The 24,708-nt window shown below is 35.3% G+C and overlaps 2 protein-coding genes across 4 annotated transcripts; both read right to left on the reverse strand.

Annotated features, from left to right (window-relative positions):
- Window positions 1-842: 842 nt before the first annotated feature.
- GABA-B-R1 (gamma-aminobutyric acid type B receptor subunit 1) lies at window positions 843-24,301 on the reverse strand. 3 transcript variants are annotated; one of them, XM_089465974.1, is made up of 17 exons: window positions 24,137-24,301; window positions 12,799-13,053; window positions 8,508-8,642; window positions 8,249-8,419; window positions 7,968-8,184; window positions 7,165-7,330; window positions 6,848-7,091; window positions 6,634-6,783; window positions 4,899-5,041; window positions 4,713-4,836; window positions 4,534-4,650; window positions 4,259-4,466; window positions 3,941-4,197; window positions 3,738-3,875; window positions 3,425-3,671; window positions 3,278-3,342; window positions 843-2,888 (listed from the first exon to the last, which is right to left on the reverse strand). In XM_089465974.1, exons 2-16 carry the CDS (start codon window positions 13,048-13,050, stop codon window positions 3,302-3,304), a joined length of 2,610 nt encoding a protein of 869 aa, XP_089322100.1. In that variant the 5' UTR covers window positions 13,051-13,053; window positions 24,137-24,301; the 3' UTR covers window positions 843-2,888; window positions 3,278-3,301. The 3 variants fall into 3 exon arrangements, with proteins under 3 accessions (XP_089322100.1, XP_089322099.1, XP_017859114.1); XM_089465973.1 differs by lacking the exon at window positions 24,137-24,301 and adding an exon at window positions 17,378-18,505; XM_018003625.2 differs by lacking the exons at window positions 3,278-3,342; window positions 24,137-24,301 and adding an exon at window positions 17,378-18,503.
- Window positions 5,094-6,627, reverse strand: LOC149269815 (sodium/potassium-transporting ATPase subunit beta-1). The gene has a single exon (XM_089465975.1). The coding sequence runs from the start codon at window positions 6,555-6,557 to the stop codon at window positions 5,154-5,156; it is 1,404 nt and encodes a 467-aa protein (XP_089322101.1). The 5' UTR covers window positions 6,558-6,627; the 3' UTR covers window positions 5,094-5,153.
- Window positions 24,302-24,708: the final 407 nt, after the last annotated feature.

Consider the following 24,708-nt stretch of genomic DNA (forward strand, 5'->3'; position numbering starts at 1 on the left):
AAATGTAATGGAGCGATAAAAGCAAAAATAAGAGTAAATATCTGTAAGCCAACTGCACTGATTTGTAATGCAACTGGTTGTTAATTCACATCGGGTCAGAAGCTACTGGGCATCGGCTGTTATCGAACTGAATTCAATTTTAAACTAGTTTACCGTCGAAACAAGTTCTCAGAGAATTGTGACAATCCAGCTGAACATTTGGAAAACTACGGGTAAAAGTAAACGAATAGGCGATTGCGTTGCCTCGCAGCATCAGAGCTAACCTAGCTATTTCAAGCTAACGAGCCAGGGAAAATTATAAAAAATATAAATTTTTAAATTTAGCTAAAACAAAGCTAACTTTATCTGCAGCTTTAACTTAAATGGTATTCACTTCCTCCCCGCCTCTTGAATTATTAAATTCAGCATATTTAAATTATTAAAAAAAAACCTTATAATATTTCTTCAAACACGATAAGTTATAAATAAATAAAGCAAATAATTATCATACCTGTTGGCACGACCGCTGATTGCATAACTTAATAAATTAACTGAAAGGATTAATACACGTTCAAAGTAAATATAAATTGTATATAAATTCTGTTTAAAATCAAATACTCTTGTTAATGATAATAAATAAATATTTTCATCAAAAAAAAAAAAAAAAAAAAAAAAGATTTTGATAGACCATTCAATTTGTCAGTCAATGGAAATATTTTTTTCATTCTGTTTTTTGTTTGTTTATTCAGTAAAATTCTCATATTCCGTTAATAAGACTTTAAATTAATTCGTTAATGTTACTTTCATAAGAACATACCGAGTTTTCTTTGCTTCATATTGCTACAATTGTAATTTTCTTGATCTTATTTTTTTTTTTCATTTTCTTTAATTTATTTGAAATTTTGGATTATTTTTGTTTTTGTTTTTCTTTTTTTTTTTTTTTACAACGATTAGCTTTGCTAAAGTTAGTTATTAACTTTTTTTATCTGTGTGTTTCTGAGACGGAAAAGCAAAGAACTGAAAATGAAATTTTTAACATTTGAGATTTTTGTTGTTGAGTAAAACTTGCATTTGTCGCTTAGTTTTCATGTTGTGGTTTTTGTTTCGCTTAATACGCTATATACAATATACATATTTTATTTTACGACTACCCTAACAGCATTCCCTATATGTATGTATATGAATTACAATCAATTAAACTACAAATTCCAACGATCCTTAAGAATTAAATGTCCTTATTTAACTTAATTTTTTTTTTTTTTACTAATGACGATGTCATTTTTGCAAGGTGAAAATTACTCTTACTCATAGTATATCATGAATGTTTGCATTAGTATATATTTACTATATGTGTATGTGTGTGTATAGTTTTATTTCATTAATGGCTTAGATTTTAAAGTCTTTCATTTCGTAGGAATTTGATGTTGTCTATGTGATGGTTTTTTTTTTTTTTATTTTTTTTTATTTAATTTTTTTTTTTTTATAGCACTTCTTGTGATGGATTAGAGTGATTGAATTTAAAAAAGGTTCCATTTCATTTTATTTTTATATGTATATATATAATATATTTTTATCTTTTGAGAATTTTCTTCAATAGTTTTCAGTTTTCGTTTGCTTTACGATTTTATATAATGTCAATTCCTATTTTAATAACGACGCACTCATATATTTTCCAATTTATTTGCTTTCTGCATATGCATACATATATATGTATATATATATTTATATACACATATAGTCATATATGTATATAGTTTGTATAAATGCAATTTTAGAACTTACAGTATGTTCGAAAATTTTCCTTTTTGCTTTTTTAGATTGCCCCAATCGTAATTTCTCTATGTAAATAACACTAAATACAAATTAAAATGTTGCTTGAGCACATAAACCCGCCCCAGATATATATTTATCTATATAAATATATGCTGATACTACACTAGATTAGACTATATTATTAATTATCTAAGATTTGCTATGCTCTTTTTACTTTTGTGCTACTTACGACTCAGACAGAAAATTTAAGCTATTTTAAAAACATTTTACTTCGCGTGCAATAATAATTAACAGTACAAGAATTTTTTTGGACAGGCCCCCAAAATAAAGGAAACAACGAAAAATATTTATACACACACGTACACACACCAACTCTATACAATAAATACTAATACTAACTTAGGACTACGAGTTTCATAGGCCAAAACTTTGTGATAGTATTTGGGTACTGGAGTCTATAGGAGTCCAGGACTGTAAGTCCTTCACACAAACAGAAAATGATGAAATATGGGAAAAGGCCGCCTTGGGAAAATTCAATGCATGTATATATGTGTGTGCATGGAGTATCTGTGCATGTGGACGTGTGTGTTTGTAGCTCTAGGAGACAGTGCACTGAGCAAAAAAGGTTCATGGGGTAAATTACTCGTTATACAAGAAACATATGTACTAACACAACAATTTGTTTTCATTTAAAAATTACATTAACTTTAACATGATTTCGCTTAGAATTATTTTGCATTTGTTTTGTTTTGTTTTTGTTTCTAGTTAAATGACTTGACTATGTTTGTGGTTTGTGTTCAACTTTAAAGCCTAACAATTTTGCTTAGTTCACATTCTAATGTCGTTAATTAATTGTTGTAATTTAGAAGTATATTTCGATTTAAGTACTTGCTAAACACGTTTAAGGTACAATACATATTTCAATTATTCTACAAAATTGCTGCTACCAATTCTCTGAATATATATTTATGTATACATATATATATTTAGCTCAGCTTAAAGTTGATACAAAGTTCATTAAGTTACATACACATATATTAAGTTATCGTTTAGCTTCCTCAATTTTTCATTTGTATAATTCACCTATCACGCAAAGGAAATTGACAAGTTTTTTCATGTACGGTGCTCATGAGTATCTGTAAGAAAGAAAGAAATTTATTAATTATAAATATATGCTCATTACATTTTTAATGGACACTTTAAATAATAACGATTGCGATAGCGAGCGATGTTACACAACGATATATCGATAGCTTCTAAAGCGAGAGCTTTTAACAGTGCACAGTGAGTGGCAAAGAGACGATCACTGGTGTTTCAAACGATTGTGTCTTTTAACAGTGGGTGCTTCAGCAGTGTCATGTTAGCTTGCCGCTCTGTTAAGCAACAAGCACCGTTATTTGTGAAAAAGTGTGAGTTTCAGTTTTTCGCAAAAAATAATAGTAAATCTGCAATAAATTGCCAACATTTAAATGCACCAATCGGCAGTTGGGTGAGTTTGTGCTTAATACAAATAAATGGAAATAACCTGTCAATTCCAATTGCTAAATATTCAATCGATTTTCTCAATGCCCGCAAAAATGGCCAAAATTTCTAATGTAAAAAGTAATGAAAACATGTTTAAAGCCACTACTGCTACAGATGCAGCTAGTTAGATTTTTAATTGTTCACTCACCTTGTGTGATTGCGAGTGTGGCTGCGGGCGTGGGATGCGCTGAGGCAGCTGTGCTGATGATGTTTGTAGCCAGTGGCTGGATTGCCAGCGAGGTTGTTGCTGTGCCGCCATTGCCGTTACCGTTACCGTTACCATTGGCACCGCCAGCTCCGATTCCGGGACCAGATGCCCCATTCAGTTCTGTGCCCTTCGTATTCACGTCCCGCTCGACAAGCCGTTGCCGTAATACTCGTATCTTTTCCTCTTTCTGAATATAGAAATAGTATGGGATTTAGGAATTGCTTATTATTTCTATAAATTGTTGTATTTTTACCTGTGTTATCAATCGTTGTAGTTCCTCGTTTTCGGTTACTAGTTTTTGATAGCGTTCCTCATCCTCTTTGGATATGGCCGAGTCTGGATTATACTTGGATTCGGCTTTATCTTTTGGATGTCGTATGACCTCAATGACCTGAAAATTAATATATATATGAAGCCGTGAATTTCTAATTATTCTACATGCTTATCCCGCAATACCTTTGGCACAAATATCAGCAGCATGCTTAGGAAACAACAGAATATCACAGCTAGTGCAACAAAGGCGAATGATGCGTCCTGCTGCGATGCAATGACCATGCCAACTGGCGCTGTAATCAGGCAGAGCACGACCACATTATAGATGCTCATGCCCACATAGCGTGAGTCATTTATCTGTTTCACTTTGATCGAACGTGTCTCATAGGCCAAGAACAGACCAAATACCAATATAAGACCCTTCACGCCATAAACAAGTCCTGCAAAAAGTAAGTGGACGATTAATTAAAACGAATTTCAAATAGATATTCAAGTACTTACCTAACCACATAGAATTGCGTTCACTTTCGCAATGCTCAAGCTCTGGACGTATTTTAATATCATCAGTTGTAGATACTGGATCTTCGAGTGGGAATGTTTCAAGTATACGCTGCAGCGGATCAAAGATCTGCCAACACAATAATATCACTAAATCTATTGATAAGAGCCCCGAAACCATGGTGTATAGCTTCCAAGGTTCCACTTTTTTCTGAAGACCAGAAGAATATAATATAAATAATCAGATTTATTAAAATTTGGTTTTTAAATACCGTTACCTTTGGGTCAGTTTTCGCTTTTGTTGTAAATCGATGCACACGCCAGACTTTGCTGAACATAGCACCATATGCTAATGTAAAACCGGTGGATAATAGCCAAGCACGAGCTTGACAGATCTGAGCAAAGGTATAGAAAATTAGTCTATATATAAGGGTATATCTATTTTATAGTACGCTACCTTAGGATATTCATCCGGACTGACAAAGCGTCCGTCCATGCCCAGTAATATGACTGATATAAGGCAGATGATAACGCCAAACAGCATGATCGTATTGCAAACTGGATGCGAGGATTGTATTACTCTGTAAAGTTAGCAGACATAATACATACTGTAGAATAACAGACCTTACACCCATATAAATACCTTCTATGCTTATTCCATATATTAAAGATGATCAGAGCAAAGGCCACAAAGATGCCGCAACAGGAGATGGTGCACATGCAAACAAATAGCGGCAATGAGACCGTTCTTAGGACATGGGTAACAATTGTGCGATCCTGAGGCACCTATAATAGTCGGAAAGTAAGAAGTTTATACTAAAGTCTGGAGAAAGCAAAGTTGGTCTCAGAATATATTTGGATTTTCATATAATATTTAACATATATCTCATTTTTGTACTTATAGCCCTTCATGATAATGAATATTTTTGACTTTTCCCCGGTTTCTGGGTAGTACAAAAAACGTTACTTGCCCCAAACCGGGCTGATTATTCTTTATATTATTTGCCCAGATTTTGCAAGTAAACTGATGTTTTACATTCAATTTCAAGTTGTTCAATTTGATTGCTATCAAACGATTCATACTAAGTTTGCTAATGTTTTCGAGGACCCTGCCTTTCGTTTTGATACCTTTAAATCTCTTCACACACACATATCTCGCATCAAATGCCGGTCTCGGATGGAATTTAAGTTGCGTGATCGGTTCGGAATCACATGTTAACCAAATATAATTTATACGCTTCTGCGTCTCGGTTGCATTCCAAACAAAATACATAAGCTTTTCATAATCTTTCGACACAATAGCGGCTGGATTTATGTCTTCTGGCGTCTTATAGGGCTGTGCTGTGAAGCGAAGTAAGCGATTCATTTTTATAAATACGCACGGATTTAAGCTGTTGTAGCCAAAATAATACTCCTTCTGGCAAGGTCCAAATCGTCGGATTGCCCCCTGCGAACGACCATGCCTATCCAGAAACTCTTGCAACTGCTGGCGCTTGCGAATTACACTTGTGTAATTCGATAAATCATATTCAATGAGACGATAAGTTTGTTTCGCTCCGATCGGCGCAAAGCTCAAATATGGCTGTCTTATTTTGAGCTCTGGCGCAATCATATTATAATTAAGCACAAATCGACGGAAAATCATGCGGTCGACGTAAATAACGAAAAACATAAAGACCAATACGTAAACCAGCGAATAGATCCAAGATTTTGGTCTACGCGAAAAGCACAAATTACGCTCGCCGTCATAAAAGAGCTTTCGTGACAAGTGCTTGGTGTGTGGAAAATGATATTCACAATTGGGATATAGTTTTCGGGGACTTCCATCAATTTCGTATGATTTGTGTTCCGGCGGCAAACGCACTATACCCCGGTGTTGCAAGCTGTGTTCGCTATCCCCATCGATTGTCCTCGAGACCGTGGAACCGGTAAACATAGAAGGTATTATCGATAAATGCATGTTGACATCGCTATTACTGCTACTTTCCGTTATTCGATTGTATAAAAATGTCGGTCTTGACGCATCAGAATAGCGAGACGACTTGACAGAAGATATTCGAATGCCAATATTTTGAGGTCTCGGATGGGCGATTGGCATAGTGAAAGTATCTGATATTGTTTTGTGTGGGAGTCTTTGAGAGGTTTCATCATCAGATTCTCTAATCGTAGGGCCTATTTTAACGTTAAGTTCTTCTACCGTTTCATCTTCATATTCTTCTTTACCTTTATCTTGATTTTGATCTTTATCTTTGTCTTTATCTTTATCTTTATCTTTATCTTTGTCCTTTTCTTCGCTATCCATTTCTTAAGTCTCTTGTTTTATGTTTGTTTGTGTTCTAGTGTGTTTAGTTTATCGAATCATAGCCTATTTAGTTTACCTTGCCGCCTATCCATTGCTCCGTATTTAGCCAAGTTAGATTGTCCAGCTGTGTATCGTAATAGCCTAACTTCTCGTATTTTCCATTCACCATCTGCTCGATTTGTGTAAGCGCAATTCGATCGCCCTGAGAGCTGAATGCCACCACGCCCTAACGAAAATCATATAATCTTTAGATATCTATATATTTTAAATTATATATTTAAATAGCTTACAGAGACGCCCAAGAACTGTGTCGAATTCATTGCCGAATATATGTCGTCGGCAATTTCCTTGTCTGTATACGTAAAATCTCGCAACGATTTCTTTCTGGTTGTTAAGCGTTCCATTGTCTTGTTGAAGGCCAATGCCACACTCCAGACAGCATCATAGGCCAGCGGTGCCTCCTGATAGCCCTCCGGATAGCGATCGTGATTTATGTCGTAGCCTTCTTCGATTAGCGCATGATTCAGTCGATGTCTAGTTGATATTAAAAAGATGATTAAGAATGTAGTTTGATTTTTACTATTATTAATATTTGAATAGAATTTACCGAAACTCTTCAGCGGTCATGCCCGATATTGTTGTCTGATTGTTTTGATTCCACATTAAAGCCTCGGTTGTTAGATGTCCCTCGGCAGCAATGCGCATTTGCTCCACTGTGCACGTGATGCCCTCATTCTCCAGATTTGCCTCATACCAGTTGTCCTCATACCAGCCTAGATTGAAAATATACTTATTTATTAATTATATATTGAATTGCCTATTCACATGTAGCTGTCAAACTTAACTGGCACTTTGACGTGTTCTAATTAATTATAAATGTTGTTTTTGGATTTATTAACGGAATCACTCGATTATTGGTTTATCGCTATTATACATATGACATCACCTCAATTTGGGTGTCAAGTTTTCACAAATTTTGCGATAAAATTTGACAAGAGCTTATATATGGAAATGTATTATTTTAATCAATTATATCCATACATATATTATGTTGATAGGATAATCTTAAGGGCAAGAATTATGACATATTATATATGTATAAAACTGAAAGGGAGATTAACTTTATGATGCTCTTAGAAGAGAGAGTAAAAACTCGTTAAAAAGACAAGCTAACTTGATATTAGGTATATATAATTGAAATGTGGAATACTTTGACAAAAAGCGTGTACTCTTAAGTAAGAAGGCTTTCATAGATAACAAAGCAGTTATGGAAGCCATTCTCCAACTGACAAGTAAATCTGATAAAATGCACGTTCATTTTGACAAGAGATTACCCAGGGACATTCACTTTAAATCGTCTATGAAAGAAGTATGAATGCTCATGCTCTCTGGAGTGTATGCTCAGCTTACCTATAAAGAACCAGACATGAGCACGCCCGTAGAGCTGCTGTTTGTACATCTCGCAGAGAACACGTCTTGCTGCCACCACATAGAAGAGGCCCACAATGATGCGGGCATCCTGGCGTCTTAAATTGCGTACGGCGTCTGTTGGATCGGATAGAAATGATTGTCTAGTTACGATTTCGACGCCAGCTTCCATGCAGCGATTCTCAAGATCCTCCACGGTCTAGAAAAGTCAATCAATATCTATATTATTCATCGTTAAATATATGTATGTGGGTTTTACTTACCGATATGAATACCTCTTCGGCTTGCTGTAGAATGGCAACGCGTGACCAGCCGAATTTTTTCATCAGTTTGATGCGCGTTGGATTGTGCACCGTGGCCGAGGGATGGGTGCGAAACAGTGTTGGAAAACGTTTGCGATCGGATAAAGCAGGACTTGAAGCGCCATAACAGAGCTAAAGTGCAAGCAGATGTATGTGTGTATATATATATATATATATAGTGTAGTACAGTTTTTATATATGCTCTATTCAATTGGCTTACCACAATTAGATTCCACATTTTGGCCGCCTCCGCAACGGTGGTGCAGACAGTGCTGCAGCCCGCCAAGAGCATCAGCTTTTGCGGCTTATTATATAATAGATTGTACATCACACTGGCGCCCAAACCCGGTTCGCACTGCACAAATACGATAGACAGAACAAGTGAGATAGAGAGGGCGAAAGGAAGGAAGAAAGGGAGAGTGAGAGTGAGCGAGTCAATTACACATGTCTACAAATGGCATTTGGCAAAGGGCATGACCCAGTTTGTCAGCTGCCAACAAACGAGTCAGGCTTCAATGCAAGTTTACATAATGCACGAAATCAAATAAATAAATTTAAAAGTGAAGAATATTCGATGCAGTCTATTGAATATACCTCAAGCCCAGCTGGCGGACAGGCTCTATGCTAAATTAAATAAAATTGATTGATGTTTCCTTTTTCTATTTCTTTTTCGTCTGTTTTTCTTTTTTAAGTTAGTTAAATATTTAAAAGCTGCAGAGCTGTGGGAAAATGTCACTTCATAGCTTCACTTGAAGTAATTTTCTAATTCCATCCTTTATTTTCTTCTAATAAATGACTGAGTTCTCATTTTTAATTTATGAGAATTTGCATTTATAATTTATTTGTTACACACGTAACAACAATAATTAATTCTGCAAAGAAAATTTACGTACTTCATATGCTTAAATAATTTATTTTAATTTTATTTTGGTTCTTTTGTTGCTGTATATTGTTCAAAGTAAAATATACGTATACGTAATATGTGAAGCCATCTTAGTATCATGAATAAATTTATATTTTCCAATAGAGAGAAATTATTATCAACGAAAAATATTGTATGAACGTAATGATTAAAATATTAGTTTATTTTATATTATGTATATGTAAATAAAAACGACTATTTTCCTTAAAAATTGATTTATAAATAATTTGATAAAACTAGTTCTAAATGCGAGTTAACATACAATATTTACATTAAATAATGATCTATAAAGCTAACAATCAATTTATTTATTTGTGTCAGTATTTTTGCTTAAAGGTAAACATAGATTCGCCTAATTCTTTTTATAATTAGCATATGTGTTAGCTTCTATTTACTAATTCGTTAATTTACATTTCATAATAAGAAATTTAATCCAAGAGCCCTTTATGCGTATACGTGATATTTATGTTGAGCATTCGTTCAGATGAGAAATATAAATATTCAAATGTAAAAGTAAAAAGTACGTATAAAAAAAATTTTTACGTTTGATGACGTCCCTGGGTCTCTATAAATGCCATAGCCCACAAATAATGGCTAACTCTTTTATTCTTGCGAAACCAACGAAAATAATCTTAATCAATCACTCTCGCTCTGAGCAGGAGCCTTGGGTTCCTTCTTTTATCTTCTGTTGAGCGCTTTGAGTTGAGCTATTCGTGTGGCGCTCTTTTTGACGAACTTTATTTAGAGAGCGATACGATTGATGATCGCTTAATGAGATTCAGTGAGGTATTCACATTCACTGCACAAACTGAACGAGATGAGCTTTCACGCACGCTACACGCCTATGTATTGGTATGTACCAATACATTTACATTGAGCTCGGAGAAACCCCAGAAGGTTCGATTACGAGCAAACACTTTGAACAGTTGAAGCAATCGATTGTTCTCTAAACTTTTCTCAGAGAAACAGTCAACAGTCACTTCCGAGGGAATTTCTAGTTATGCTAATAGGGATATTTAAATTTTCACAAATTTACGGCTTGTCCCTTTTCGTGATATTCAATTATCAACTCTTTTATTTCGATAATTTGTTGCTGCTCATATTTGGAGTTGAAGCGTGTTTGTTTATCTATTCATTAGATAAAATGAATAATTGATGTATTTAGTTGAATAGCCAACTGTTAGAGGTGCTCATAAAGCATGCATACATTTGCATTTGTTGCACGATGACGACGCTGATGATGAAATGATAATGATGATTCATTAAATTCATGCCTTTAATGAAAAAGTCATTTACGCTTTGTTTAACTTGTCTTTGCGTGTAAACAACCTTTGTAATTGGTTTGGCTTCGTGTCCAGTCGCATTGTGTTGCCTGCCTTTCCCTTTCTTATTCTCGCTTTTTTTTTTTATTATTATCCTGTACGTGGCATACTGAGAGCATTTACCAGAGTATATGTTATGTACATATATATGTGTATGTATATGTGCATATAAATCCGTAGGGCTCACCGCATTATGAGCGCACTTGTTTAATCATTTCGGTGTGTGAGCGCGCGCGCGTTCCTCGGGACAATTCACACATCAAAGTAGGTCAAGCAAAAGGCAAAGGCAAAGGCATTGCGTGCGACCTTTGCTTGCTTATCGCCTACGGATGCTAAAGATGATCATCATAATGATGCTGATGATGATAATAATGCTGCTACTGCTGGTAGTGGTGGTGGTGCTACTGCTGCTGCTGCTGCTGGTGGTGGAGATGGCACGTAGATGGCGCAGAGATGCGAACTAATTATGCAGCATTTAACGGAAGCTGTTTGCCAAAGCTGCTGTGACACACAGTCACAGAGCGAGCAAATATATACATATATATATATGTATATACATATATATATAGTAAAAGCCCTTTCAGTAGCAATGCCCAGCGAAGCGAAACCAAACTGAACTCAATTCAAGCAGCACTTAACATACTCCCATCTACAAATACATATACATGTATAAAGATATATGCATATATAGTATACATTATATAGTGTATATATAGTCAGGTTTGTCTGCCAGCCTTGAATAAAAATAAAAATAAAAATAAACTCAAACTGAAACTGAAATGATGAGACGAGCGCGCCAAAGTGACCTCATTCAAAACTCAAAACAAGTTTTCGGTAAGCTTTCGCTCACTTAAAACTAATGAGCTACGCCTATAAATAGGCATCCCATGTAGTACAGCCAACAGTGACTGTAACTGTAAATGTAACTGTAACTGCTACTGCTATATAGATGTTTAACTGTAACTGTACAAAACTGTGTGTGTCCTTCCATTTCACTTTTACTTTGTCCGCCTCCATTCATGAGCATAAATGCTCGCATTGATAAGTTTTCGTGCTAGCCTGTGCGACAACAACTAGCCATTAATTATGACACATGACAGTTATGCGAGTAAATATATTTAACTATATACACACGCACACAAACTCGACTATTTTTGTCTGTGTTCTGCAAATCATATTCGCCAAGCGTTATCTTATGGGAATTGGAAATTAAAAAAGATAAATTTTGTTGTAAAAAATACGTTGGTAAAATATTTAATTTTTTATGTATTAAAATAGAAGCCGTATAAACATTAAAATAATTATGCATAGGGTAAAAATTTGATAATTAAAAAGAATTTTTTATATAAAAACTAATTTATATGCTTTTTATTTCTTAAACTAAAAGAAAGAAATAGATTATAATAATAATATTATAATTGAAATTTATAAATTAATATGAATGCTTAAGAATATTAAGGTAAATTTTCATTTTGTTTTTGAATTAAAGAGAATTTATTGTTATAAAATAAAGAAATATATAACAATTATTTATGATAAATATGTTTTTTGACACACTTTAAAAAACAAAAATGGTATATGTTCTAAGAATTTTTCGATATAATAAACAATTTTTAAATGTTCCCTTTTTGTTATATTTAACAGTAAAAGTTAAACCAAATATATATATTATAAGCTAAGATATATTTAATTAAATTGAATATCTGCAAATTCTAGACCAAAATAAGCCTCGAAGCTAAGCAAAGCTTAACTGATTTGGAGAGCTTCAACAGCCACAGTCACAATACCAACTCATACGTATGCATATATCAAATAGATTTGATTAGATGGCCCAAATCGTAGTGCATATTGAATGAATGACAATAAAAGTTGTACGAAATTGAGTTGAAATTGATTTGAAGAACACTTACGTCAAATACCCTTTATGCGCAATATAACAAAAGCATAATAAAACGCTACACTCGGTGTGTGCGTGGCCCCCTAGAGAAATATGCTAATGAATGCCACTGCTATCCGCAGCCCCCCCCCTGGACAAGCGTAGCAGCTCAACCCCTGGCAACGACAATGCGAGGCAAAACGGTCGCAAAAACAAAACGCAAAAACGAAACAAAATAAGTGAGACCCAAGGGGTCGAAACTAGACGCAGCTAGAGTATTAGAGTACTATAGTATTGGTTGCCAACTTATCATGGTAAATAGTATACATATATATGTATATATATATATATGTTTGTGTGTGTGTGTGTGTGTATTTGTGTTTGAACTCACCTCGCTGTCATTGCTGTGCAGGATGAGCTTGAAGCCGGGCAGAAGATTTGGCTCCTTGTTGACATCATCCAATGCCAGTCTTGCGGCCGGCATGCACGCCTGCCCACCCTGCCATCCTCCTTTGCCGGCAATTGGAAATATGCCGCCAATATGCAGCTCATCCGGCCTGCCCGCCTCGCTGCCCTCCAGCTGCGGCGTTCCGATCAAACAAAGCAAAAATATCCAAAACGTAACAGCACCATCACTTGTCATATCCTGCAAAAGTCAAACAACGAATTCGTTCAATGTCCACAATCTGATTACAAATCACAAATTCACAAATACAAAATCAAACACAATGGACAATGGAACGCGAAAAATACCTAAAATGCGCAAAACTGAGCAAATGGGCAAACTCGCTAACGGAAAATGTCGAAATATAGAAATGTGGAAATGTTGATATATAGAAATGTGGAAATGGGAAACCGAAACGTGCCTCAAGCGACATTTTATGTGTCCAGCACTTTTGTTTTGTTTTTGGTTCTTTTTTCTCGATTTTTTTATGACTCGCTTCGGTTATGTTTACAGCTAACGCAAGCAATTTCTCGTTTTTGGCACACACACACACATACACCCGCACACGCACTCACACACCCTGTTTCTAAGGTGTGGGCATCTCATATTTTTCGACTATTTCATATTTTTCGTTTTGCGCTTAACAGATTTCTTGTCAATTTTAGGGGTGCGCATCACGCGTCCCGGTCAGAGTTTAAGAGTGTTATTTCAATTTGTTTTTTTTTTTTTTTTTTGTGTTGTTAAAGGTATTGTATATATATTACATAGTGATATTAGATATCACGTATACATAGGCAGAGGGTTTTTTAGTTGTTGCCAATGATATACAGTAGAACATTGAGAATTCGAAATGACACAGATATTCAAATCATCGAGAATTATTGAGAACGAATTTCTTTCAGGGGGATCGATTTTTTTTTTTCGATTTATCGCGATTTTCTATTTAGCGGGGTACAAATTATTTATTTTGTATTTTGTATTTTTTTACTTATTTTTCTTTATATTTATATGTGTTTACTACTAAAATTTATTATAATTTTATTTTCCAACTTTTATATCATATTATATTCTATTTTATTTAACTTTAAAGACACGCTCTATGCGCTTTAACTAGGACTATTATATACAGCTCTGGTATACAAATCATTGTTATTCACCAATTAGTTAGTTTGTTGACCTCCCTTTAATAATTTGAATTAAATTATTCAGTACACAGACAATGCTACATAAGGGCTAAACTCAGATAGTAAACGTTGCCTATTATAAACGAAAAGTATAGGAGAAAGTAATTTTTATATGTATATAATCTCAGTCTAAGTGAAGGCCTAGAGGTAAGGCACAGGCAAATACATAAAATAATATCATATAATATTTATATATTTACATATGTAACAATTATGGTGTATATAATTATAGTTAACTGTAATCAATAGAATTCGAATTTTTTTTTTTTTTGAATATAATAATATAATAAATTAACAACTTTAGATAACTTTAAATTACTGTAACTACTTAATCGACTCTTAATCATACGCGTATATGTCTTGCCCTATATATGTATTTCTTTATTCATGTTGCCATCCTGTGTATTGCCATAAGATTGTGTAATCAGAATGCCAAATCGCTCGACACAGCTCATCATGCAATTTCACAAAAATAAATTTAATTGTTGTTTTTGCAGCTAAATATAATGCAATCAGATTGCTACGTTTCAGTTTCAATGGCTGTAACTATTTTTGCGCTCGCTTTTAGCGAAATGCTTTAACACGCCTGTCAACAGTACTCAGGGCTATAATTTAGCAAACTTATATATAGATAGCTGGCAAATGACAGCTGTGACAATCGTTGATTACTTTTGGAGTGCATGACCTTGTGTGTATCAGATTTCAATTGGCTTTTAACAAACTTTTTATACTTTAACCCTATGTTTACTTTGCAGACTGAATTCATTCATAAGTTGATTGAAACTTTTTTCTCTTTTTGAGCCAATGGGGTGTAAAGGAATTGTTGAGAATATAATAAGAAATGTAAGAAAGTTTTTACTCTCATTTATTATATAAGTTCTTACTCAGCAATATAATAGAACAGTGGCGAATATGTGTATTATATATCCAATTTAAAAGAGAATGTGAATAAATTTATAAACATTTTAAAAATGTATTATAGGAATAGTGGATTGATAGAGTCTACATATTAAATAAATGGCAGTATAGTAGAGAATTATATACAATACAATCAAGTATATTCCTTGCTATATCTCCATTAGTCCATTCTAAAAAATTTATTCACATTCTCATTTGACTTTTCTTTTATCATCTATATATTATATTATAGCGTATGTATATCCATCATATAAATATAATCTTTGCTCATATATTTATAATATATATATCCATATACATAGTTATATATTCCCTTCCATTATCTTTTAGTCCATTCAGTATTTGCATTAAAATTTGATAAGAGGAAATTGATATACTGTGTTCTCTTATTTTTTTTGCTTTTCTTTTCTTTGCTTTTTTTTTTTTTTGGCTTGTTTTCATGTAGCTTGTCTGCTTGTCATGTCGTTCTATTTTATCTTAAGGTCAACCGTTGGCTGAGACCAATTTCATTTTATCCTTAAATAGTTCTGATTTGATTGCCAGTTTTCTATTTTAGTGTTGATTTGGAAGCTTTTAAGCTTTAGTTCAACTGACGTTTGTGGCAACAAATAAATAAATAATTAGATTCTATTTCTTATATACGTATTTGTTTTTGTCTCCTTTTTTCGTGTATCTTCATCTCTATCTCTGTCCCTCTCTCTCTGTCTAACTCTTCACTTCTCTCTTTTACTCTCGTTTAGCAAGGTCATTTTGTTTGACGTTTCGTTTTATAGCTTTAACCTCCCTCCACCCACAGGCACACACACATACACACGCACATGCACACACAAACACATACCGCAATCGTCTTGTTATAAACTTCAGCAAGCGATTGCTTATGAAAAATAAAGAAAGGAAAAAAAAAGAAAATGTTTTTCCACAGCCTCATGAGGCGGCGGCTGTCGAATCAGTTGCGTAGCGACACGCTCATTGCGCGCTCGTGTGCGTCTGTGTGTGTGTGTGTGTGTGCGAGGTAGATACAGATAGGCACATAAACAGACACACATACAGACACATATACAGAGAGACCCTTCCAAAAGGCACGCACGTGTAGCAGGCAATACAGTAAAAGCCCAATAATTGAAACATTTAATGATGCCAATTGGCCTTAAGTTCCATTGCACATAAATAATTAAATATACTTCAAAATTCAACTCTACTTATATTGAAATTGTGCCGAACTAAAACTGAGCTAAATTAAGCTTTTTCAAATATTAAAAACATTTAGGTAAAAGTAAAATATATTGAAATTTCAATATTTTTAAGATAACTACAAAGAAACCAAGGGGTTTGCCCAATAGACCTTTCTAGAAAAATGTCCATATTATGAATACCATACCATTTATATACAGTAATAATAATTTTATAAAATATGTAAATAAAATAAATCGCAAGTAATTTGTCAACAAGTATTTATATTTACTAAGTCTTACTATATTAATAGACTAATATTTAGTATAATTCGTAAACCAACAATATGTTTATATACTTATGTCTATATAGATATTTATATTTCATAAAACTGTCACACCTATGGCTATTTACTGTACAGGTGACATTGCTCTTTTTGGCATATAAAATAACTAATTACGAAATTGCCAACATAATTTCAATGAAAATTGCAATTTCATTTAATGTGCATTAAAATCTGACATGTGCATGTGCTTTACTGTACAGGTGACATTGCGTGCCTGCGCTTGGCTGAGTGACATAGTGCTCCAAGGTAGATGACATTATTCTGCAATGGCCGCCCTCCAATCTGTGGGCAATATGATTTCTTCTCCGAGCATGCGAAGCGCGCGCCCCCAAATGTAGGCAATAATTTTTTAATGCGCGCACCGCACACAGCATGCCACGCGTGTGCCCTGATAGGTAGGCAACATTATTTTGCGCGGCGATTATCGGCAAAACTGCGCTGGCTGACTGAGTGAGGCGTTAATCAGCAAAAGCGGTAGACGCATTGCTTTGACACCTTTATAAGTGAGTTGTTGTTGTTGTTGTTGTTGTTGTTGCTGCTGTTGTGCCTGGTTGCTGGTGGGCAACTTCCGCTGACCTAGATTCACCACACACACACACACACACACACACACACACACACACACACACACACACACACACACACTCGCACACACGCTGAATAATTACGCGAGCATTGCGATTGTGACTGAGACCGCGTTTTTGCCACTTAAACACTTGAGTGCACGAAGCACACGACTGTTGTCCGTCCCCGCTTTAGCTGCCACACCTGCTTACACACCTGATCCCCTTGCACACACACACACAGACGCTCTCGGTCTCTCCCTCTCTCTCTCTCACTCTTTTGCATGCCCTAAAACGTCTCGCTTCACATCAGTTCACACTTAACTTGATTCAATTTCACTTACTTTTGCGTATGCCGTTCAAAAATGTGATGCGATTTTCTGGCTGTTGTTGTTGCTATTGTTGTCGTTGTTGTTGCTGTTGATAGTATTGTGTTGCTGCTGCCTCTGCTGCTGCTGCTGCTGCTGTTGCTGTTGATGGCTTGGCCCGGCTCTTCAATTGTTTCATAAGACACACAAGAACTCTGCTTTTCTGCTCTTCTTTTCTATTCGTTTTGTTTTTTTTATTTTTTTTTTGTTGCTTTGTCGGCTAGGCCAAAACTCAATGTTTGTTGTTGTTGGTGTTGCGGCGGCTTTGTTGATGTTGTTGTATTGTTTGATGACTGCGCATTACAATCGATAATCCCATGCACAAATGCAGCTCAGTGCAACGGCATTGGCGTAAATCCATTTTAATGAAATGCCGTAAGCCTCACAGATTATCCATTTAAATGATGTTTATTAGTTGATGCTGTTCTACAATTTGTTGTAATGTCTCTATCAGTTGCTGTTGTTGTTGTCGTTCTTGCTGCGCTTGTTGTTGTTTACGGTTGTTGTTGTTGTTGTTATAGCTGCTGCACTGTCAGCAAACAACAACAACACGAGCATCGACAGCCGTCGGGGCGTGGAGCTTTATGCCAAAAAGGAAAAAAAAATAAAAGAAAAAAAAAAAACAACGCAGCATAAAAAGCTTCAAATTGAATTTTAAATTTCTCGCAGCTAAATTTGTTGGCCTTTCCTTTTTTTAGTATTTTCTTTTTAATTTTTATGTATTTTTAGAAATTTAATTTAAACTTGGTTTGCTTTGAATTTGATTTAAAAGCAAAATTTGCATGTACATTTTTTCCTTTGTATTATTTTTGCGCTTCTGCACGTGCTTAGCATAAATTTGGTATATATATTTATTTTATATATTTCATTTATTTCTGCCTTTAACAATTTACACACACACACACACTCATGCACACACACGTCGCATTGGCTTGGCTTGATATTGTGCTTGTGTTTGTTTTATACACAATTTTTGTAAAAAACTTTTTCGCATCGTATTTGAGGGCGAGGCGCACGTCGTTTTATCCGCTGCGTTCCACATGTATCCGACGACTGGAACTCCATGACTGACATTCCATACACAGCCGACATTTGGCCTGAGCCACGCGCAAAACAGACAGCGGCCAGCAGAGCAGCAGAAGCAGAGGCAGCAGCAGCAGCAGCAGCTGAAGCTTTGCCAAAGCTTTCTGGAAGGCGTCGCTGCTTTTGTTTGCTGTTTGCTGCCATATTCCAGCTAGGCAAGTGCGCGAGTGTTGGTAAAGTTTGATTTTTAGTGGGCGCGAAGTTGATAACTGTCAATTCGGCCTCCTTCTGTATGTGTGTGTGTGTGTGCCGTAATTATGACTGCGAAGGTCCACTTGGCCAGCGGGCATTGGGTTGCTTTTGTGGCTGTGTGACCGGCATTTTGGTTGATTTTTTTTTTTTTTTTTTTGATTTTTGTTTTTTTGTGCTCCTGTTGTTGTTGCAAGTTGTCAAATGGCCGCTAAAATTGAAGAACATAGAGGCTTTATGGCCAAGGACGATTGGCTTTAACTTATGGCCAATGTCAGGCGGCGTTTGTTTTGAAAGCGAAAGCCATTATTATTGGCCTGGCCGGGGCTGTTTAGGGCTGGCTGTGCCTGTGTTCTGGCATTGCATGCCAAAGTTTTGGGGTCGTAATACAGTCAAACATGCAAACACGCACAGGCAACAACGTTGCCGCTGCCAGGCACGCGGGCGGCCATACACACACACACACACACACACACACACACGCAAACAAACACACACTTATTCACGTGTACCCCGTGCACGGACATGGACAAGGTAAGGTCCTTGTCATTTAACTCATTTGCCAAGTTGACCTTTTGCCGTGTGTGTGCACTTCACAACGACGAAACAAGCAAGCCAGCTAACAACAACGACAACAACATCAACTTTATGGCTAATACCCAAATGCCACGCCTTGAGCGCAAAAAAGTAACAACAACGACAACAACAACAAAAACAACTACATGAAAATTAAGTACGCAAAGAAATTGTACCCCGGCACGTGCATGCCTGATGAGCTTATCAAGGCTCAAACTTATTGAATTTTAAATCGATACATTTCCGGTGTAGCCAATTAGTTTTGCTAATTGCTCTGAATTAAGCATGAGCTGAGCAATGTAATTACATTTCATGTACAGACACATACACATGCACACCCACACACACACACACACGCACACGTAACGAGATGCCGCCAGAGCAGGACAATGACAACGAGCCGAACTCTTAGGCTTATGACTTTCACAATTTGCACAAAGCGAATCCAGCCCGAATGCTCCAATCAATGCAATCGTTGCGCATATCTAATGCGAGCATATTTCATATGCATTATTTAGCTTATGGCCGTGCGTGTCGTGTGCAATTCAGCTGAGATATTCATATCAAAGTGTATTGCTGCTATTTTATGCAGGAACAAGGTGTGCCGAGGCAAGAGCATCAGTAGAATATTAAGCCCATGTCATATGTCGCACAAGGAATAGAACAGCTCTCAATGTATTTCTTTGGTAACAAATTACGTTCCATATAGACAAATTTTGATAATTGTCCAAAAAGTTCTTTGACTATTTGATTGGAATGAAATATTAATACGTAAATGTGGCTTAGAATGAGAGAAGAGATGAATACTTGCTGTACGGCTGTTCAGCTTTCATACTCGTTCACAAAGCGAAATAAATTTATTGGATTTGTGATTCGCTTCATTTTGCTCTCCGTCCGTCTGTGCGTTTTGGCTTAAAGCATTTTGTCGTTATCGAAAACAGAGACTTCATATTCAAAACATATACTTGTTCGTGTTTTCACTTACATGTAGAGTGGGCGTATACACACAATGGGCGTGGCTAATTGGGAAAGGCTGCAACTGTTGAAACAGTAGAATACAGTAAAATATATACTTGTAGAGGGTAGCTTCGCCTAAAAATAAATAGTTAAATATATACATGTATACACTCAACACAACTAGATAAACCCATGCCCATTGGGGGCGTGGCAAGTTGGAGAAAACAATTTCATGCATAGTTCTGGAGCAAGAGCTACTTAATTTTACAATTAAGTTTAAATTGACCAAGTTTTCCACATTCAATTCTGAAACTTTGGCAGTTATGGATTTTTTCTCATTCCCACGCTGCGTCCGATGAGACTAGATATATATTTATAGATATGGATATTTTTGTGGGTGGTTTGACTACCCGAGTATATGTTTCAAATTCCAAGCCTCCAGCTCTATTAGGAAACAATAATACGGACAGGGAAAGATGGACATTGCCCAAAATAAATAGACTCCTTTGACTTTGTGAAGTAATATAAAAATAGATTTAAGCAATAATATTATATATGTTAATAATTGTGTTATTATATCAAGTTACTGTGAAATTCAATATTTTTATATTTATTTTTTTAGGAAATTGTTTTGGTAGTCAAAAACATTTAAATATATAACAAATAAAATTAGAAACAAAAGTTGAACAGTTGATTGATTTTTGTTCGTTTTTATTGTAAATAATATTAAAATTTTGTTCGTTTTTTAAAGTTCATATTAATTTATATTAATATTAATGAAGTATTAAAAAATTTAACATTTAGGTAACAATATGAAAAAAAAAAATCCTTCATAATTTTAAAAATATATATGAATAAAAAATATATATATTTGCTTAAAATTAAATTAATAGCTATGTTTATTATTGTGTATATAACATTTTCAAATTGAATTTTTATTATTGTTTTTCTTCACAAAGAAAATAAAAACTTTTAGCATTTCTGCAATGGAAACTAATTTGAAGGCATCCAAAGTAGAATTTGGAATGAAAGTTAATCTAACTATGATAGATAAAAGCATTTGGTTTGACTTAAGACATCATAAGCCACTCAGATAAGTGATTGTTTTCTTAAAACTTTGTGAAAGTTTTGTTGTTGCCGTTAGTCGGTCTTCGGTTTCTTCTTATTCGTTGTCGTCTTTTGTGAATGTCTCCTTTTATTATTCATATCAATCATGAATGGAATGAATCATTCTTTCATTGGTGGTAAAGTTCAAGTTTGCTTTTTTGGACAGGAACCACAAAAGATTAACATGCGCTCAGCCCGGATCGGCTCATACTTTTCGTCTTTCTTTGTGTGCATACGCACACACACACACACACACATGGACAGAGGTACACACACAGCTATGACACACATTCGCATCTTTTTAAATTGTTGCACGCCTCATCGTAAGCAGCGAGCCCCTTGAGCCTTACCCAGGGGGCAATCCTTGTGAAAGTTTAGCATAGCGCCACAAGAGGCGACAGGGGCGTCCAAGAAGCGGCACAGAGGGGGGCTAGTAGAGAGGGGGCCGTGTAATGGGAGGATGGGTTGTTGCTTACAACAAAGGCAAATGCCTGGCATGCGTTTTTCACATTGTTCCATGCGGTTGAATAAACACAAGCCGTTACACACACACACACACACACACACTTGTGCACATATACACTTATGCATTTTATGAGCTGCACACACACACACACATCGCTATACAGACACTTATTCGCTCGCTTGCCTCGACAGGCTTACAAAATAAACATTGCGGTATGTATTTTGTTTGTACACACTGCGTATACGTAATGTAAGGCCACTCATTTTGCCTACCCACCTGGCTGACTGTCAGTGGCCAACGACACACAAAAGATACCCACACACACATACAGAATACATCACGAATACACACTGCAGCAGAGCTCAGCAGCCCGGCAAACCATTGTGTGGCAAATGATTTAACCCATATCTCAGTCCCAGTGTCAGCCATAGATTCAACGTATTTTATGTTGCTTCCAAGAAAAAAATAATATGTAAATTCATTTGTGAAGAACTACCTTAAAAATAACATAATTTTTATAAAGAAATCAAATATAAATAAACAAGTTTTTACCTATTAATCAGACTTCAATTTGAGTGGGAATTTTCCGGCATGATTTCGTCCTAAAGTGTATATTGAATCCAATGTACAAGAATTTTCTGGACGTTGCTTTTATTTCTAGCGAAAAATAGAGCATTCTAGCTAGTTCGAATATAGAACATATGCACGAGGTTGGATTTAGTAATTTTGCAGACTAAAATATAAAAAAAAAAAAATGTGTGGTACTGAAATAAAATAAAATAAAACGATTTTATTATAATATATATTTAATTAAAAAATATGAATCCAAAAGTAAATTTAAAATGGAAAACAAATTTATTTTGTTTATTTTTAATTATTTTTTTTTAATATTGCGGAATCGGTTTTTAATGTATTAATGTAAATACTCTTCTAAATATAAAGATTAAAAAGCTTTATTTTTACTTGTTTTTTATTTTGTTTACATTAAAAAACATTTTTAAAATACTTTGACGAGGCTTACTTTTATAAATTTTTTATTTGAATTTTACTCTTGATAATTCGTCTTCCATAGCATAAATTTATTATTCCGTTCTTAAGAACAAATCATCTTTATAAATACAACCATTTATTTAAAATTTTAATTTATGAATCCCTAATTCTAAAATTTTTAAATCGACTTTATATATTGATTAAAATCTAAATTTCAATTGTTTATGAATTAATATATACATTTATGAATTAATATTTACAACTTATTTTACACTGCATTTATAAAATCTTCAATGTTGATCTATCTATGTATATATTTAAATGTATATTTACATATATTTTGTTTATTTTAATATCCAAACAAATTTTAAATTATATTTACAAAACTTCCCACAAGGTCAACTCTTAATTGAGTCCCTTTAGAGTCAACTCAACTCAAATTAAACTTCTTCATTTTTTCGTTTACATATTTAACGAAATGCTAGAAAGTTTCATTATCAACTATTTGACAGTAAATGAAATCAAGTAAACACATGCTCAAATGCAAGTCCTGGGCATTTTGATGGGTTAAAAGTGAACTAATTTGCATAGACCGCATGGAACAATGCGCAGGCGGCTGCATGAGGAGGTAACAAAAAGATTCATTAGGGCCAATCAGTGCAAAGCGCGTCAGGCCGAGGGGTAGCAGGTGCTAAAGGGTAAGAGCAAAGCGAAGGGGACGGCCCGAGAGGGAAGGCAATATTGTGCCACGAGTCGACCGAGTCCTCTCTACGTGTGTGTGTGTGTGTGTGTGTATGTGTATGTAAACAGTTTTGTTGTTTGCCTTCTAAATACGCACGTTCTACTTTAAACAAAGCGAAGCGGACACACACACACACATGCATGCTGCTCTGTTGTAAACAACATGCATGTAGGTATGTATGCATCTGTATATGTGCGTATATGTGTCTGTATATGTGCGTATGTGTGTGTGGCTGCATGTGTGTGCAAAACAAATTTAAACTTTACGCCCAAAGTTTATTTTTATGAGCAAAACTTTAAATAATGAAATTATCTGACAAGAACTTGAAGATGGGCAAAGCATTACACAAAGAGAGATGAGAGAGAGACTTAGACGAGAGAGGCAAAGAGAGTGAGAGAGAAAGATGCAGAGCTGTAGAGGGAGAGTTGCAAAAAAAATGAACAGAACAAGAGCATAAGCAGTGCGTGTGTGTGTGTGAGTGTGCTTGAGATCTAAGTCTCTCTCATACACACACACACACACACATAAACAGATAAGAGAAAGCGCTTATCCGCTTCTGTTGCCTTCATCAGCCAATCAATGGACGTAATTTATGCCGTTATTTTGCCCAAACTTCGTTTCGTACCTTCTCGTTTGTGTTATCAAATATTTATTTACACTTGAGCTATAATAATTCATTGATGCATTGAATGCCAGGCACAGGCTCGCACCCATACACACGCACACACGCACATGCACACACACGCACACACGCTGGGTAATCGGTCTCGGGCACGACCCGGCAACGTAAACGTCAGGACTAACCTTTGCCCGTTGTCCTTCAATGGCGCCGTCGCTGTGAAAGCAACAGCTGTGCGCGTTCTCTTTACTCTCACTCTCTCGCGTGAAATTGCTCACTCTCTATCTCTCGCTCTCACAATACATATTTCCATAAAGCTTTTCGGCAATTGCCAAGTAGACTTCCAGTTTCGAATTCGCTGGTTGGACAAAGCTTCGTTATCAAAGCTTCTGACATATATAGAGAAGCTCTTGTGACGAGGGCCGCATAATGAGTTTGCTATAATTCATTTGGATATTATAAAGATATTAATGTGTTTTATTTGAGCATTCCTTTATTTGTGCCAAAAACTTACAATTGTGTAACTACAAAAAAAAGAAGTTTCATAAAATACATATCTCACATATATTAATGTAATC

Source organism: Drosophila arizonae, chromosome 3 (genome assembly GCF_054131065.1).
Source record: "Drosophila arizonae isolate 15081-1271.41 chromosome 3, UAZ_ARI_1.0, whole genome shotgun sequence".
NCBI lineage: Eukaryota > Metazoa > Arthropoda > Insecta > Diptera > Drosophilidae > Drosophila > Drosophila arizonae.